The sequence below is a fragment of the Camarhynchus parvulus genome, chromosome 1A (genome assembly GCF_901933205.1).
Source record: "Camarhynchus parvulus chromosome 1A, STF_HiC, whole genome shotgun sequence".
Taxonomy (NCBI): domain Eukaryota; kingdom Metazoa; phylum Chordata; class Aves; order Passeriformes; family Thraupidae; genus Camarhynchus; species Camarhynchus parvulus.
The window spans coordinates 37,973,817-37,991,901 of NC_044586.1; the positions used below are offsets into that span (position 1 = coordinate 37,973,817).

An 18,085-nucleotide genomic window follows, 5' to 3' on the forward strand; every position below is an offset into this window, starting at 1 on the left:
TAAACAGTGAGAAAATGAAAAAAATATTGTTTACCAAGGTTGTGCAGTATGACCTGTTAAAGGCCTCATAGGGAATATCAGGCTAGGGTTTAAGCCTAATGCAAAGTAATAACAGGATTTTGATAGTCTTCATAGTGGGATAATCTTTTGATAGTCTTTTGATAGTGGGAAGAGCTACTGTTGTATATAAGTATAAATATATCTAGCATAAAAATGTGTGTGTATATGTGTGTATGGAGTGTTGTACACTCATTGGTACATGTATGGTATCACCATGTAACCCTGATAAATGGTTGTACTGTACCAGCCAAAGTACAGCCACACCACTGGGCACTGGGGGCTGAGGGGCAGGGACAGGGCACGGCAGGGGCTGGTGGCTCAGGCCCTGGGGTTGATGTCCTTGTGCTGATTTGGTTGTGGTAGAATCACAGAATGGTTTGGGATTTTGGGTTGGGAGGGACATTAAAGATCATCTGGTCCCAACCCATTTCCATAGGCAGAGACACCTTTCACAAGCTCCCCAAGATGCTGCTGGGTTTGTGCTTGGGCACGAGGGCTGTGGGCAAGTGCCTGTGCCACCCCACTGCTGCCCTTGGCATGGAGGTGGGGGAGCTTTGCCAATGCTGCAGCCTGCACCAGCCCCAAAGAGAACCTGCAGGAGGCAGAGGAGGAGGGAAAGTGGAAAGAACACAAGGGTCAAAGGAGAAGCCAGCAGGACCTTGTCTTCTCCCATCTGTCCTCCAAGAGGACAGCAAGCCAATTTCATGGCTCTTTCAGCACAGTTGATGAACCTGCAGGACCTGGGGCTGTGGGCTTGCTGTGCCCGAGAGTCAGGTGGGGATGGTGTCCCCAGATAGTGACAAACTCCTCCCAACCTCCTGCAACCTTTTGTGATGACAGCCAAGCTTGTGCTTCACCCTCTTCCCCCAGCCTGGGTGAAACCCCAATAATAATTGTATTTATTTTCTGTTCTTTGGTGTCGGAAGGTAGCTGGATGTAAGGCACTATCTAGCCACAGCCTTTTGGGCTTTGATGTCATCTGAGAAGCATTTGTGTATTTCCCTGTTGCTGTTTTACATCACTGCACACAACAGCTACGCTGCAGGGGGGCAGCATTGCAGCCTGAGCTGGAGTATTAAAATGATGATCACATGGGGTTTGGTGGTGCAGTAAATGCATTCCTGCACCATGACAATGTTGAAATCCTGGCTCTTCAGGGGACAGGACGGTGCCTTTGAACTGATACTGTGACTGCGTGCGTAGAATGCAAATGCAGCATGCAAAGCCACCCTGTGGTGCACTGGATTAATAGAACAGATTTTCAATGAATCATTGGGAAGATGAAATTTTCTACTTGCATTTAATCTTATCCTGATAAATCAGTGGGAGGGGGGGGGGGGGGGGGGGTGGAACCACAAATCCAACAGTAAAATATGTGCAATTAGTGCTCCCATGATGAGACAGACTTGGGTTTGGAGAGCTGGCAGTGGTGGGGAGCTTGGCTGACAGTGTGGGGCTGGGGGAACATGGAAGGAGGTTGGATTACACTGCAAAAAGACAGGTTGAGGTGGGAGCAGCAGCAGGGCAGAGCTAAGTGGCTCCTCCTCGTTTGCACACTGGCCATTGAGTGTATGGTTAAAAACTAATAATGTTCAGCCAGTTACTATAGCAATGGTGTGGCACGAGTTGTCATGGTGATGGAGCAGAATTTTCATCACGTTCCTTCAGGAGGGTGATGGATGCTGCTCTGGGAGGCTCTGAACCATTTGCCTCATATGCACAGAAACATTTGCACCTGCTGCAGTCAGTGAACATGCCCTTCCAGTGTCATTACCTGGTTTTCCATGTCCTCATGCTAAATTTTTCTTTCACATTTATAAAGTTAAGAATACTGATCAGCCATAATTGCTAAGCCAAACCTAATTATGTGTGCTATTATTATATAAGGTGTGTTAAAAAATCATAATTCTGGCACTGGGGCTGTTCCAAAACACTTTGTGTGTGCTCTTCACCTCTGTATCTGCCAATGGCACAACTCAATGGGACATTAGGTGTCCATTTGAAAAAAGTAATTTTAAGCTGATTTGCTTCAAAGGCTCCCACTTAATACAGAAAAAAATGTATGTTCTGCCTTGGAAATGCATCTTTTTTGCAGTTTTGTTTCAATTGCCTTTGCTTTCTCTTATTCCTTGAGCTTTAAGAACAATACACTCTCTTTTTCCCTTACTCATGAGCTAGGCATGAATTCCTCCTTGTCAGGGCCTTTTTTGTATAGGTGATCCACAGGACCAGGGCCCTGTATGTAAATGATATTGCTTTCAATGGTTCTTTCTTTAGAAGATAGAGTGTAATGCCTATTTTACCCCTGTAGGAACCAAGAGCATACTCATCAGCTATGTTTCTGCAGTAGTGCAAGAAAACAACCTCCTAGACTGCAGAGCACATCCAGCATTTTGGTTTTGTAAGGACCGAAATCCATTCAACTTGATGCAGGGTGATGGCTATTTTAAAAGAACATAATATTCTGTTCATCAGCTACTTTTAAAAATCCCTAAACCCTTCACCACATGTGAATTTCTGTGCTAAACCATACACTTCAAAATGAAGCTTCATAAATGGCAGTAGTGGTGTTTCACATCAGGGCTTACATGTTGCTATTATAAAAACTGATTTACAGGCACCAGGAAGTCCAGGAAAGGGAAAATCTGAATTTGGGGTGTACAGCCTAATAGCACCAATATTTCCTAAATGTCTCCAATTTCATTTTGTCCTGTGCTTTTTTGCAGGTAAATTTTGGGTATGCCAGCAGAACTGTATTAACTGCCAGGGAGCATAGGAACAATATTGACTCAGAAGCATCTTGGGATTTGGACTCGTATAGTGCTGGGGAGGAATCTAGGCTATGCTGGAGGCTGTGTCACTTTGGATTTAGGAAAGTAATCACAGATATGTTTTAAGTCCTTTTTTTCTTTAAAAAGCTCTGATTACTGTGTGCTTCAGCATTCTACTCACATGAGGAGCACCACTGGCACATGTCCTGGAGTCCTTGTTCTAGTTCATCTAAGCAAAGTCCAGCTCTTACAGCACCACTGTTGACATCTACAGAAGCCAGGGGATTTTTTCTTTTACCTTTCTTCTTGTTTGGACCTTTATAACTGCTCCAGTAAATAATGTTAAACTCATCAACCCAAAGAACTAAGTTTTCAGAAATTCATTGAGCTGTGTGGTTTCCATGTACTAATTCAAGAAAAAAAAAGAAAGTGAGGCATCTGGGTGAGGTAAACTCTAAGGCACACGTTACTGAACTACCACTGCATGCTTGTTCTGGTTTTCCAAAATACCCTGGATATATCTAAGAGTCCCTCTTAGGGATTAGGTACAGAGCTACATGGACCTGTGCTCAAACCTGGTGCAGCCCTCCTTGATTGACTTCTTAGGCTTCTCAGAGCCATTAGTTTTACCAGAACTGTGTAAAATATTGGGAAAATGTTGTTCCATCTCATTAAAGATTTGGCAAATGTGCTGTGTTGTATCATCTCATTGTACTATCATTTGTTTGCTTTTCATACAGAATATTCCAAGCTTTTGTTCATTTGAATCTTTCAAGTGCTGGACTTAAATCCAGCCTGTCATTGGGTTGTCCTGTTGACACTAAAAAATAATCACAAAGTGGGGGCTAGTTCAGTGCCCATCTTATTCTTCTGATGTTGCATCAGCCCTGGAAGACTTTCAAAGCCACTTCAGATAGTCCCTGCTCTCTGCTAGGATCTGTTCAGTTTACTTTTGTTTGGGTTAATGCAAGTCTGTGGTCATGGGGCAATTACAAATAAATGAAGTATGAAAGACTTCATAGGATCTTTATTTGGATATCTAGTCAGGCATAAACTGTGATGTCAGTGCAGCTGTGTCCCAGATCGGGTGACGCCAGTGCATAAAGATTTGTAAACTGTGCTATTGTTCTGCAGGTATAATATTGTATATGATTTTTGGCAAGTGACCTCAAGAAATCTCATACCAAGGTGATTTTTTTCTACCTTATCAGTCTTTCTGATGATAAAAGAAAACTGGCTTTTGAAATAATCAATGTCTCTTGCATTATTCTGGTACAGACAAGAAGATTTATGCCCAGACTTGTTGAGTGCTCCCACCCCTCTTCCTCCCAAGTAAAAGACAGTTTCTGTCACTGTATTTTGAGAGAGGTGGATTTAACTGTGTTCAGCTGCTGAAAAGCTTTGAAGCTCGATGAGATGAAAGATACTGTTGGAAGTCGCATGAGTAACTTCTTATAGCAGAGACTGCTCACAAGATTAGAGGATGTGCTAGTCCACTAATGAGTAAATTCAGGGTTTATGACCTCGGAGAAAACTTTTCAGTGATGTTAAACTAACTCTACTAGATACTGTTAAACCCCTTGTCTTTGGGGAAAAAGGTTATTTACAGGGACAGCATTGGTTCAGAAATTTGTTCTCTTGTTAGAAGGAATATTGCTGCAAATTATTTTAACAGGAAATTCTGATGAGGGACTGTTTGTCCTAGAGATTTTTCCAAAATGTTCAACAAACTATTGCAGTTAGTAAGTTAGTAGAGACATTTTTAAACAGGAGTGAAACTCCTCTGATGTGTACATCCACTGCTTCCTTACATGGCAAGGACTGTTAATGAGATGTTGCAGCATGCTACAAGGAACTGCCAAAAAAAAATTGGTGGGCCCAGTGTGGCCCACCCTTTTTCCTTCTGTGAACAGTCAAGCAAGAGATGACAGGCTCTCAATGCTCTGCCATGAATGGACTGCAGAACACTGTTTGTCAAAATGCAAAGTCCAGGAGGGAGAAGTTGGTAACCACGTGAAGGATGCTTATGAATGGATTTTGGTGGTGGAAAACACATGCACTGCATCAAAAATGATTTCAACATTGGACATTTTCCCCTTTAGTCTTCCTAAATATGAAAACACATGTATAGTCATAAAACACTTGACAAATGTTATCTCTGTTTGGTGGGTCTGTCAACTTAGGAAATATATTAGGGAAATTTGCAAGAGCCTTGGGAGTGGGAAACACCTGTCCTCCAGATTTGGGGTAGGGTGTGAAACCTGTTTGCATGTGTGTATTCATAGGTGTGTGTAATGGAGACTGGAAACAGGAACCAGGAGATACTGATTTTGTCCTTGCAGAGACCCAGAAGTAGTTGGTTACACAATAAATGGGAGAAATGAAAAATGATGCTGTAGCAGTACAATCAAGTGGCTTCTAAAAAAATAAATATGGGGATTATTTCTCTATAAAACACTAAGATCTCACCAAGGGACACTTGATGATATCAGATACATTTAAAAGGAAGAAGTCTCAAACTGATAATGTTTCTGAAAGGTCAGTGGCTGCAGGACATTTGCAAACCATGAATGATTAACAGATGGAGTTTAAAAGGCAGCAAATTTCCATCCCTTCCTGTGGTGCTCACAACTGAAGGAAACACACAGGAAGCATCTCTAGGTAGATGAGAGCTGAGAATCATGAGTATGGGGGAAGATTTGCCACTTGTAAGAGTGTTAGGAAAACCTCAAATTATATGACTTATAAATATACCTGAACTCCTCCTTGGGGTGCTGCCAAGCCATGGGCAGCACGCGCTGCTGGAGGGAGGAAGAGCAGTGTCCTCAGATTGCTGAGCTGAACTCCTTAAATAAAACACAAGGCTGCTAAATTTTTCATCTGTCTCTCTCAAATAGAAGTTCTTACTCTGACAGCTTTTCCTTTGCATTCTTAAGCATTACTATTTTAATAGCAATATTTGGTCTCCAGTGCCCTGACTTGTACTTTGGGTTTTCTCTGTGTGCCCTTGGGGCTTTCTCTGCTGAGGGAGCTGAGACATCCCAAAGCTGTTTGCCAGAACTGACCTGTAATTTTCCAGTAAGTCATTGTGCCATCAGGAAATGCCACTTTGTGTAGCTCAGGATGTTTCCTAAAGACATACTTCACAGCAGGGTTTCATTCTAGAAAGAGCAAACAAACAAACAAAAAAGCATTTTTCTTACGTTAAAGCAGAGTTGTTTTATATAAGATTTTACAATGAAATGCATTTATCCTATAAGCATGAAAAATGCAGCAAAGCATTTCAATAAAATATTTCTTTAGGAACAAGTTACAGAGGTTCTTTTGTCCATTTTTATTATGGAAAATATATTTAAGCTTGCAGAATTTGCTGTGAAAGGGGAAATCCTATTAAAGCCAGCTTTGTTTTCTCTCTCTGTGCTGCTTTGCTTTGGTTTATGTCTTGTACTAATGAGGTGTTCAGCCGTGCAAGAAAAAATGTTTTTCTCAGTTTGTGGTTGACTTTTTGTTTGCTTAAACTTATTTGCTGTATGATATCTTTACAGTACAAGCTTTTGTAATTTGTAATTAGGTATACAAAGCTTCACAAAGATGCAATATGGTTAACATCCTATATATGGAATGAGAGGTGCGGTTGAATTTAAGTCTTGAGTCTCTTAAAAGATAGAAGGACTCTCTGGTTTGGTGTTTGAATCTGGAAGAGAGCATGTCACTTGTAAAACAGTCAGATTTAAATAGAGACTGTTGGACAGTTTGGTTTAGGACTTTGGAGGATTTTTCCTTTAAAAAATTCAGACAGTATATTGTGTAGTACACACCAATAGAGTAAGTCTTATGTTCCTGTATAGGTTAACTTGCTGTGGACTGGGATTTTGCTTGAGGCCAAATGCCAGTGCTCCCACCATGAAATGTGAGTTCAGCTCCCCTTAAAAGGTAAACCCCTTGGAAAACCCACAAAAATTATGAGAAACTGTTATGAACTGAGCCATGAATTTTTAATATTCAGTTACCCTGAGGTACAAGTTAGAGCTTAAAATAAATTGTTTTATATTTCATACTCTGAGTGGTGCATGCAACAATACATGAAGGAAATGAAGTTTCCAAAGGACTCTGCTTTGGGTCAAACAGGACAGTTTTACAAACAGTCATTCTGGAGACAGAACTGTACCAGAGCTGTGTGTGGGCACAAAATCTGGTGGTGCCTTTCATTGCCTGTCCATGTCTGGTGTCTCCCTCCTGCATGATCCAGGCTTCTTGCACAGCCTCAATGGCCAGCTCAGTGTGGGCTGCCACTCCTGCCTACAACACTATGGCAGAGGACACAAAATCACTTGTAGTGCATAGGAAGCTGGACAGGAATTCAAACATCACTTTTCACCTGAATTACAGTGACCTTTTTTTTTCCTCCCTGGTCTTCTAAGTGTTGAAACATCTGCAACTTCCTCCAGGCCCTGCGGCTTCCTTTCCCTGCACACCCTGAGCCAGCAGTGAGGATACCCTGCAGTGAAGTCTCTCCCAGCACTTGGGTACGTGAGAGTAAGCTGGACCCAGTTCACTGAGCCTCTTGGCTCAATCCTTTGTCCCATATTTTTGCCATTCTAAAATCTTCTGCCCAGTTTAAGATCATCCTGCACTCAGGTCCTTCCCCTGTCAAACTGCCCCCGCTGGAGTGGGACACCAGAGGTGCTGGGCAGCTTTCCCCAGAGATAAGAGTGAATTACAAAAGCCCTGGAAAGAAGAGCACCACTCCCACTTCAGTGCTATCTCAACAGAAGTTATGATCAAACCTGATTATCCCTCACTCTTACTCAGACTACTGCAAGAAACACTGGAAAATATTCCTGCACATAAGCATAACCTCAAAGTGATTTGTATTTCCTTTTCAGAATTGCAGCACATAATTCTACAAGCAGTTCTGCCACATACAAATGGGTTTTTTTCCCACTTGGTGTGTTTTATTTGATGCTGGAATCCTTCCTTTGGTCAGATGAGACATGACTGCTGCCAGTGCTTTGAAAAGTGGAAGCAGTAGGGAAACTGAGGCACTGCAGGCACTGGAGATGTTTGTGTTGGCATTAGCAAAGAGGGCAAAGGGCCTCAGGAATCATGTGTGACACTCAGTAGCCTGGTAAAGGTGGCACAGGTGACATATTTAACTCCAGTCCTCCTCCAGGGGAGCAAGGTGTGAACTGAATCCTACTGCATTTGAGTGCTGCTTTACTTTGACCATGACACATGGGATTCAGAGTGTGTTAGAGGAGATGGATAGATTTGAATGCTCTCACACTTAATCTCATTCAGGTTAGCAGAGGTGAAAATGTCCCACTGATGTTGTGGTGACCAGGGGTGAGTCCTAGAGCTCACAGTGCAGGGACCAGGGTAGTGCTGCCACTCTGCATGGGCATATTCAAATGGGGCTCTTCCCACAGCTGATATCTGGGGCAGATGCTGCTAAATTTGTAAGGCTGAAGCAAAACTCTGTTTTTTTCCCCAAGAAAAGGAAACCTTTGGGAAAAGTTAAATTATCTTCAGGAACTGCCTTCCCATTGATTTTATTAACTAAGAATGAAAAGCACATTAAGCTTAATTGAATTATACTGTGACTAGTGTTACTAATAGATCTCTAAAAAAATTGAGTTTGCTTTGAGGTAATAATAAATGTACCTGGTACTAGAGATGGAACTGTAGTGCATACAGGAATGGCATTGAGATGCTGGAGCCTGCTGGTATGCCTATAAAGCAGGAAGAAAGTTAAAACAGTGAAATGGAGAACACACAAACTCATGGCATGTAAACAGAATATCAAGTTATTTTGATAGAGGCCAAACCAGAGACCCAATATTACCATGCAGGTACAGAAGAAACTCAAGTTTTTACATAAAAGCTTGTAAATCAGCTGCTGCTTCACTGAACATGCACATTTTCATGCGCACAACTCATGGATGGACATGGATACAAATGGCATTTAGGCCTATGGTATGTAAGAAATTATATTAGTTCTGAATATCCAGGGTTTGACAAAGTTAATTTTTAATACTGGGACAATTTTGAAGGTCTGTGGTATAGTGACAGCATTGCCCAGGGTCTGGTTGGAGAAAGCTGGGCAGAATCTGCTGTGCTGCCAGCCTGAGGGGCAGGAGAAGGGTGGTGTGGTGTTCACATGCCCTCTGAACACAGAAAAGCTGTAAGAGAAGCAGAGAAGAAGGAAAACCAATCTTATCTCTGCTTGCTGCTTCTGTTGTTTTGAACATGTGGAATGTGTTGGAAGATTATTTACCTGAAGGGATTGTTTGATTAAATTCTGGTGATGGTGTTTTGATTCATTGACCAATTGGATCCACGTGTGGGTGTCAGGACTGTCAGCTGACAGTCACGAGTTTTGAGTAGTAGTCAGAAGTAAGTATGATGGAGTATACTGTGCATCTCTTTAGTATAGTTATAGTATAATATAGTACAATAAAGTAATTAATTAGCCTTCTGATACCATGGAGTTCTGTGCATCATTCTTCCCTGAGTCAGGGGATCCATGCATTCTGATTGGGTGGTCCTGTGGGGGTGTGAGGTTGGAGGTCCCTCCAGTCAGGGTGCCTGATGTTCCCCACGTGCTGCACAGGGATGCAGGGCTTTCCCCCTCCAAAACAGACCCCATTACTGGGCTTTGTTAACCAAAAAAAAACATGCAGCAGGACTTTTGCAATGTACCGGGTCTGATGCTTTCAAGAAACGATATATGCATACACACATATTTATTTGGTTTTAGTTTGTAATTTTGGGACAGGTACAGAGAAGAGTTCAGAATTGCTATATGATTTAGCAGCCCCAGATTAGCCACATTTCTATCTCTGATTGTAACATTGTATATAAACTGATTTGTTCAGAATAACTTTGACTTAATCATAAAGTAAGTCTTGTCATGTGTATGACAAATTTAAAAATTATCTGCACACTAGGTCTGAAATTAATTTTTAACATATTTTTGTAGTAGCTTTCAGGAAAATAAAATTAAATAGCTGAGAAAACTGTCCAGGTGAAATTCAGCTTAAACTTGTGAGTATTGATGGATAACCCTGTGTATTCACCTTGATGCTGTTTGCTGGGGGTGCTGGGGTGCTACTGTAATGTCTGCCTCAGAAAAGACTGCAGGCAGGTAAAAACCCAATTAAAATATGTGTTGCAGTGAGTTGTTTTAAGGTACTCAGCAGTTCTGGGTTGAAGTCATGAAGGATTTTAAGCATTTTCCACCTTTAACACATTTAAATTCTCTATTCATGACTCTGGTACCAACATCCATATTAATGCCATTTCTTTGCAATCAAAAACTCACTGCCAGAAGCCTGACCATTTCAGTGAGTGTCTCATTCACCTCCAGAGGAGTGCTGGGCTCAGTGATTTGTCCCTCCTGGAGCGTAATTCATTCAAATAAATGTAAATCACTATTTTATGTTGTTTGGTCAGGGTTTATAGATGTCAGTGTACACTACTGAAAAGGCACATGGCAGATATTAAGGGAGGAATCAATGTGCTTCAAAGAGATGAGAACAGGCAGGGGTTGGTTTTGGTTTATCCACTGTGCTGCAGTCAGTGCAGCTATTATTGATTTTGATCCCACAAGTGTTTGACCTCCTTTGTACAGCACAACTTGTCTATATTTCACAGCTGAATTTTTTTTTTGGCCTTGTACTTCATGTTCATATTCCATTAGTATGCTACTTGAAAAAAATAAATCAATGCAGGTTGTTAATTAAAAAAAGGGAAATTCCTCAACCTCCAACCCTGAATCATTAAGCTGCTCTCGTGTGTCTGCGGTGACCGGTGTGGCCTGACCCTGCTGGGAGATGGCAGTGACACAACTGGGGATCACAGAATCACGGAACCATTTAGGTTGGAAAAGACCTTTCAGATCATCAAGTCCAATTGCCAATCCAGCACTGCCATGTCCACCCCCAACCATGTCTCCAAGTGCCACATCTATATAAATACCTCCAGGGATGGTGACTCAGCCACTTCCCTGGGCAGCCTTTTCCTGTGCTTCACAACATTTTCAGTGAAGAAATTTTTCTAACATCCAGTCTAAACCTCCTGTGATTCATCTTGAGGCCATTTCCTCTTGGGTTATCTCTTGTTACACAGGAGAAGAGACAGACATGGGCACACTACTTGTGCAGCCATGGGGCAGAGGCTCAGCTGACTGCAGAGTTACAGTTAAAAGTATATTCCTGCATTTTTCATTTGCATGTATACATTGAGAAAGGTATGAGAAAACCTGCTGACCTGTCCATTTCAGCCAGACCCAGATCATGTCGTTTAACTCTATTTAATCCCTCAGCCAGCATCAAATTCATGTTCCCCTTCCTTGGGCCTGCCAGCTCTCAGTGTACCTGCTGTGTAAGAAGGTAAGGGAATACAGAGCTCTTGTCTCTCTGGATTCCAGTTTAGTGCCACAAGTCCTGATCTCCCACCTGGTGGGGATGGTGCATCAGGCAGGCTGCTCCGAGGCCTGCCATTGTCTGTTTTCCTTTCCACTAGATTTAGCCTTGCTGATCGGTGGGATTGGCTGGGTGAGAGGAACCAAAACACTGTGCCAGGGCCACAGCCCTGCTGGGGCCGGGGGGAGCTGGGTGTCCAGCGGGGCTGACTGCCCGGAAAGGCTGAGGGGCAGCAGGACCTGGGCTTGAGGCCTAGGCCGCTGCAGTGCAGGTGAGCGGCAGCACTGCGGTGCAGAGCGAGGGACACCCCGAGCCATAAGGGCTCCCTGGCAGGAAAAACTCGCTCTGGCTGGGTCTGCTGGAGCCGGAGTGCTGGCAGAGACTGGTGCTGCCAGCTGTGTGGTCTGCAAGTCCCAAAAGCTTACGAAAATCCACACCTGGATTACGAGCTTCGGCGTGGCGTCTCAGACCACGGGGGAGACGAACACGTGAGCTGTAAGAATCCGTGCCTGGACGGGCTGCTCGGGTGCAACCCGGCTGGCTACGGACCGCAGCCCACATGATCTTACATAGCAGAAAAGGGAACACACGAGAAGCGCTCTTCTCCACGTGGAGACAAAGTCCTGTTTTGTTCCCTAGACAGGAGAACACCAGGCGGCGCAGGCGACTCCCCAGGTGGAAAAAGAGGGGGCGGCCTTTTCCGGGGGGACTTTGAGCTGAGGGGAAGGGGGGCGGAGGAAGGGGGCAACAGCCGGGCGGATACCGGTGAGGAGGAGCGAGGGGAGGGGCAAACCGGGAAGAGACCACCAACACTGACACCTGGGGGAAAGGGGAGGACCATGTGGTGAGAGGATACCAATCGTGTGAACAGTTCAAATTACCAAACACCCAGTGCAAATAACTAAATAACTATTTAGTGCAATACAACAGGATTGGCTGGGTGGGGGGAACCAAAACACTGTGTCAGGGCTACAGCCCTGCTGAGGCCAGGGTAGGTGGGTGTCCGGTGGGACTGACTGCCTGGAAAGGCTGAGGGACGCCAGGACCTGGGGTTGAGGCCGAGGCCGCTGCAGGGCCGGTGAGCCGCAGCACTGCGGTGCAGAGCGAGGGACACCCCGAGCCATAAGGGCAAGGAAAACTCGCTCTGGCTGGGTCTGCTGGAGCCGGAGTGCTGGCAGAGACTGGTGCTGCCAGCTGTGTGGTCTGCAAATGCCCTTGTGCAAAATGCAGAGACAGGGAGTAGCTGCAGTTACAGTGGCATGTCTGAATGAGCGGTTGGTTGGTTTGTTTCTTAAACAATAATTGAGCTGGTTCAGCTAACTGGGTTTTAGGATGCTAAATTGCTGATCTGTTTAGGCTTCCATATATTATAGTAGGAGTTTTTTTTTCCCTCAAGAGGCAAGTTCATGGAAAAAAGCAATATTCCTATGTACAAGAATGGTACCTTCATCTTGTACCATCTCCTGTTAATACTTTTCCCGTTTCAGTTGCTCCCCGTGTATCAGTTCCATCTAGACTGACATCAAGGCTTGTTCCACGGGGTAGCAGAGACTGAACAGAGCAAATATGGATCCTTCTGGTCAGGATAAGTCCACGTGAGCCACAGAGTATGAAATAAACTGTGTGTGTCTCTGCCAAGGAGAACTTAAATCCTGGGTGGGTCCTCTGTGGGTTCCTGGTGCTGTCTGGGGAGGTGTTTGTGCAGGCTGGGGCAGTGCCACATCCTGCTGGAGCTGCACGGGGCTTGAAACAATGATTTGCAGCAGTGGCCTGAGAGCTAAACACTCTGCTGCCACTGCTACTCTTTTTCTGTTTAGCCAATACACTTTTCTCAGCAAAACATCTCATCACCCTTTTGCTTTTTGAGCATCAGTAGAGTCAGCAGTTCCTCTACCACCTGCCTAAAGCTTTGGCTGTCTCTGTGAGAGCCAGGCTTCTTTCCACTACAAAAACTGGAAGGAAGTTAGGAAGTCAGCACCGTGCAACACTGAAACTTCATATTATAAAACAGGAGAAGACTCCTCTTCTTGTGTTTTCTTACTTATTTTAAAACAGATTCAAAGCCACCACATAAGCCCCTCCCCTCACCAGTGGAGGATCTGACTGTGGAAATTGGGTTATGCATCCTCTGGGCTGTGTAGGACCTTGAATGAGGAATGACCTTTGCTGTCCCCTCCTGTGTGCCTCAGTCAGCTTTTGTGCAGTAGGGGACAAGAAGAAATGCCTGAAGTAGGTCGCTGGACACTGCGGTACAAAGGCGGCTGCCACAGGCTGATCCATGAGCAGTCACAGCTTTCTCAGCAAGACGAGTGACAGCCCTGCTCTGAGCTGGGGTGGCTGCTGTGCCCCTTCCCCCACACTACCCCACACTGCCTGACACAGAACCACAGCATGGTTTGGGCTGGAAGGCGCCTTAAAGATCATCCAGTTCCTACCCCTGCCATAGGCAGGCACACCTTCCACCTTAAGACCAGACTGCTTAAAGCTCCATCCAGCCTGACCTGGAACATTTCCAGGAATGGGGCATTTGTCTTCTTCAGGCACACAGTGGTCCTCAACAACAACCAGGGATGACTGGTTTGGGTTTTTTTAGCAAGGATTGAGAATGCATTTCCAAATAGCTCTTCTGCCTCTAAACATCTAAGGTGGGAAAGCATGGCAAGCCTATTTGGGCAGCTGTAGTCCGAGCCCAGGAATTGTCCTTGATAGCATCTGAACAATGTATGGCAGAACATCTCTCTGCAGCTATCAGCCTGACAATCAGACTCCCTGGCTCCTGGAGCCAGCTGGGAGGGTGTGTATTGCCACCATTTCTCAGACATAAGGTCACTGAAGATGACCTTTAACTGTGGCACTCCCCCCACCCCCTCCTAGCCTGACAGCATCTCTCTCTTCTTTTGTTCCAAGAAATATCCCCATTTTAAGAAATGTCCCTTTTAAAATTCTTTTAACTCTATTTTTAAAATACGTAAGCTGGAGTGTTTTCCTCACCCCATTTTTCCTGTGGGGAGCGGGAGGGGGGGTGGCAGGGTGTTTGGCCAAGTGGGCAGCGAGGGGTTTCCTCAGCCAGTGTGAGCAGGATTGACTACTCTTGATGGGTTCTCAGCAGAACTATGTGAAGTTGGTGGCTCTTCGTGAGGGGTCTTCAGGTAAAGAGGGACTTTTAAGTTAGGCAGGGAACTTTCCAAAACAAGTGCTTCTTGTGATGCTCTTGATGCAGTGTGGGGTGTGGGTAGCTGGGGGATGCTGGTGTGCTCGATGCTCCCCGTATGTGGGAAGTAGATCATCAATCCATGTTGGAAGATACAGTGGTTTCCCCAGGAAAACTACACACACAGACAGAACTATCTTCTTTATTATAAAGATACACTATGAGGAACAAACTTGAATGTATACTGAAGCTTGTAATGGTACATGCCAAAAATGTACAGTACTATACATAAAAGTGCATTGTCACAACAGATTAACAGTACATTTCTCTTCCAGAACTGTGGGTTTTCCATGTTTTTATTTGATCTTCAAGAGTGGAAGGAATGCAATGGGAATGCAGCCATACACGAAACAGGAAAGGATGCAATGGAAATGCAACAGTACAAGAGCAAAGCTAAAGCTCCTCTAAAATTTAAAGGCACTTTCACATGTACATACTACAGATGTACATTGACACAAGTAGGTAACAGTCAACAAGCAGGAAGCTACCAGTACTGCAATTCATCAAACTTGACAGTAAAGGACAATACTGATTGGATTAGGTGTGCAGGAGTTACCCTTTAGTACGCCTGTAGATGTAGCAGTCTTTCCTGTTACATATCCACTTACTATGCTTTAAAGTATCTATAATAACCATCAAACTACACATTAACTGTGTGAATGCACTAAGTGGATGCATTCACTAAATGCACTGTTTCTAATATTTTCTTTTGCTAAACAATTTCTAATAAAAGCATTATGGAGTCCAGTACAGTTATTTAAACATACAAAATTCCCTATGCAATTTAAAGATACAGGTATCCATCTCAATTGTGCCAGGTGGGTTAATTTAAAAATGCTAGACAAAAACTGTATGTAAATGAAAGCTGAAATTCCAGTTTTGCTCCACTGAGTCTAGTAAACTGGGGAACTACTTGAAAATACCTCTGGTCCCAAACAAGTGAGCAGACCAGCACTGGTCTGCAGCTGGGGCTGGTCTGGCTTTGGCTCTGGCCCTGGCATTAGGGCCAGGCAGTACAGGTGACAAGGATGGAGGTTTGCTGACTCATGCTGCACAGCCCACTGTGGTAGATTAAGACTTTGCCTCTAACCTAGATGTGTGTGAAGTCTCTGACTGGATTGAAAAGTGTTTGCAAATACCAGCAATAGTTTGGGGCTCAGAGGCAGTTTTTGGGGTACTTCTCACACTTAGAGCTTCACGTTGCATCACCTGTCTAGAAGGTGCGAACCAGAGCAGGAATAAATTGCTCCTGAATAACAACAGGCAATTACTCCTGTCACCTCAGCAATTATGTCTATCAAATTTTGTCCCTACTCTTCTCCTCCCAAACTCAATTGTTTATGTTTATAAGTTGTACAATTTCGAGCTTTCCAAAAGTGAGATCTTACAGAATATGTGGAAAAACAGATCTTAATTACAGCCAGTCGTACTTCTGTAGGTGGACCACAAGTGATTTTTCCCCCATTTTATTAATCGAACCTTCTTTTATGGATTGGATGCTTGAAAACATGTTCACAGAAATAGTATTATGGCTTACTGTTGCAATGTGCAAAACAGCTGTAGGTTTAGCTCATGCCTAACGAAGTTTAACAACAGAGCACTAAGCAAAGTTGACAGTCGCCACTCGCACAGACATAAGAAAGGTACTGATTTCTGTCATTAAAAAAAAGGGAAGTGGAGGGGAAAAGGGTTGTGGAAAACTTTAGTCAGCTTGAATCTAGGCAGTAGAAACTCAGCTGCCTGTCCTGTGAGTGACCCCTGCACCACTGGCAGGGGGTAGTCCCCCTTCAGAGTCCCCGTCTTGCTGCTGTCAGCACAACTGAGCATTTGCTGTGCAAGGCAGTCAGCACAGCTGGGTCAGCTCGAAACTCAGACTATTGCAACCCAAATCACGTCCTTAATTGGATACTGAGCAATAAAGTCAATGGGATACTTTTCTGAATTACTGTGTAGTTGATCCCTTTAATAGCCCCTCATGCTCCCTGATGGACCAACAGGTTCAGACACTCCCCAGAGCCTGGCTTCTGTGAACTTCAAACAAATTCAGCTTCTGCAAAAAATGTGGTATCAGGGAATGAAGGTCTGACTTCATGGGAGAAGGTACACTATTACAGAGGGCAGCAAAAGGAGTTTCTAGATACTATCCTGGAGATGTGCTTTAGCTGTGTCCTGGAATGCTGCTTTGTATCAGTGAGAGCAATGTGATCTCCAGCTCCATCCAGCACTTGCCTCTAGTGAGACTGCCAACAAGAAAGCTAACACTTGGTGCCAATTATGAGTTTGTGAGGGTTTGGTGATTTTTTCTCTTGTGTCTTAAACAAGAAATGTGGCCTGAGATGACTTAGACATTCCACACAGACACGTAATCCTCACATGCTAAATTTCAGTTCTTACTAACCTGCTTGAGATTTGGTTTGGTGACCCAGAAATGAGAGGCTCCATGTCCCCTGAACCCCCTCCCGCCCCTTAGTTTTGTGCAGGATCTGTTATTATATAGCTACAGTAAGACTGTGAAGTATGGTACAACGTGGCAAGCTGTTTGTGATCTGTGTTGGTTTTATTACAAATGGTGCAGCATCAAGTTTTCAAGTAAGTCTATGTTTGTTTTTTAAAACTATGCACAATTGTCCAGTTTTTCATTTAATCGAAACCATACAAAATACAAATGCCCATGTTAATGTAGCTACTTTCAGACAATACATTCAAAAACACTGAAAAACAAAGCCTCTCCAGTTACAAACATGAACAAATGATGTTACGGAGCCCTGACTTCTATTGTTAATCCATCTCTTTCCCTAGCACACCCCAGCTGGGCGCTGTGGGTGGCTGAGCTGCCTACATTGTGCAAGATTTGTCGGCTGGACCCTGGGAAGGAGGAGAAGGCCCTATGCTAGGATTTGTTTTTGGAAGAACAATAGGTTTTGGCCTAAGAGCAGGAGGTTTCAGCTGCACTCCCATTCTAGGGGCTACCATGGGCTTGAAAGTACTCATGGTGTCACTGGAAGAACTAGTGCTACGGCGGATCTGAGGCTCGGAGCTCCTCAAAACAACGCTGTGGAGAGGGCTGAGCGACTCCGTCGAGGTGGCAGGGGTGGGGCTGTTCTTCACTTGCTCCAAGGTGTCCAGCACGACATCAGGGGCGTGTTTGGCCGAGCTCTGCCGCTCCAGCTCACGGAGCTCATTCAGTGCTGTGTTCATTGTCTCCTCGATGTCCTGGGTCAGAGCACAGAGAGAGCAGCATGTCATTTGGGTTGCTACTGAATGCCAGAGGAGCAAGGGGAGGGGTACGGAAACGCATTAATTAATTCACCAACCATCCTCTAACAGTTATGATAGTGCTAAAATCAATTTCCACCAGATTTATTTGAAAGACATTACAACTGACAACATGGCAGCTTTGGGTGGACATTACAAACATTTAACATTGTTCATATGAGAGAATCAAAAAAAAGGTGTTACATCAAAATCTGCAAGCCATTTATGAAGCGATTGTCAGGACAACTGATGTTTGCTTAGCAATGTTTTAGTGGTGAAGATTTCTGTCATCTCTTGGGTACTGACAACTATAAAGATTTTAGTCCATTTGTTCACTCTTAGCTAACTGCTCCGCTCATCTA

The 18,085-nt window shown here is 44.1% G+C and overlaps 1 protein-coding gene across 2 annotated transcripts in view; it reads right to left on the minus strand.

Annotated features, from left to right (window-relative positions):
• Positions 1-14,592: 14,592 nt before the first annotated feature.
• Positions 14,593-18,085, minus strand: part of SRGAP1 (SLIT-ROBO Rho GTPase activating protein 1) — a 137,109-nt gene continuing 133,616 nt past the window's right edge. For both annotated transcript variants that reach the window (XM_030960325.1, XM_030960324.1), the window contains exon 22: positions 14,593-17,681. In XM_030960325.1, the coding sequence (XP_030816185.1) occupies positions 17,304-17,681 (378 nt within the window). In that variant the 3' untranslated portion in view covers positions 14,593-17,303. The remainder of the gene's footprint in view (positions 17,682-18,085) is intronic.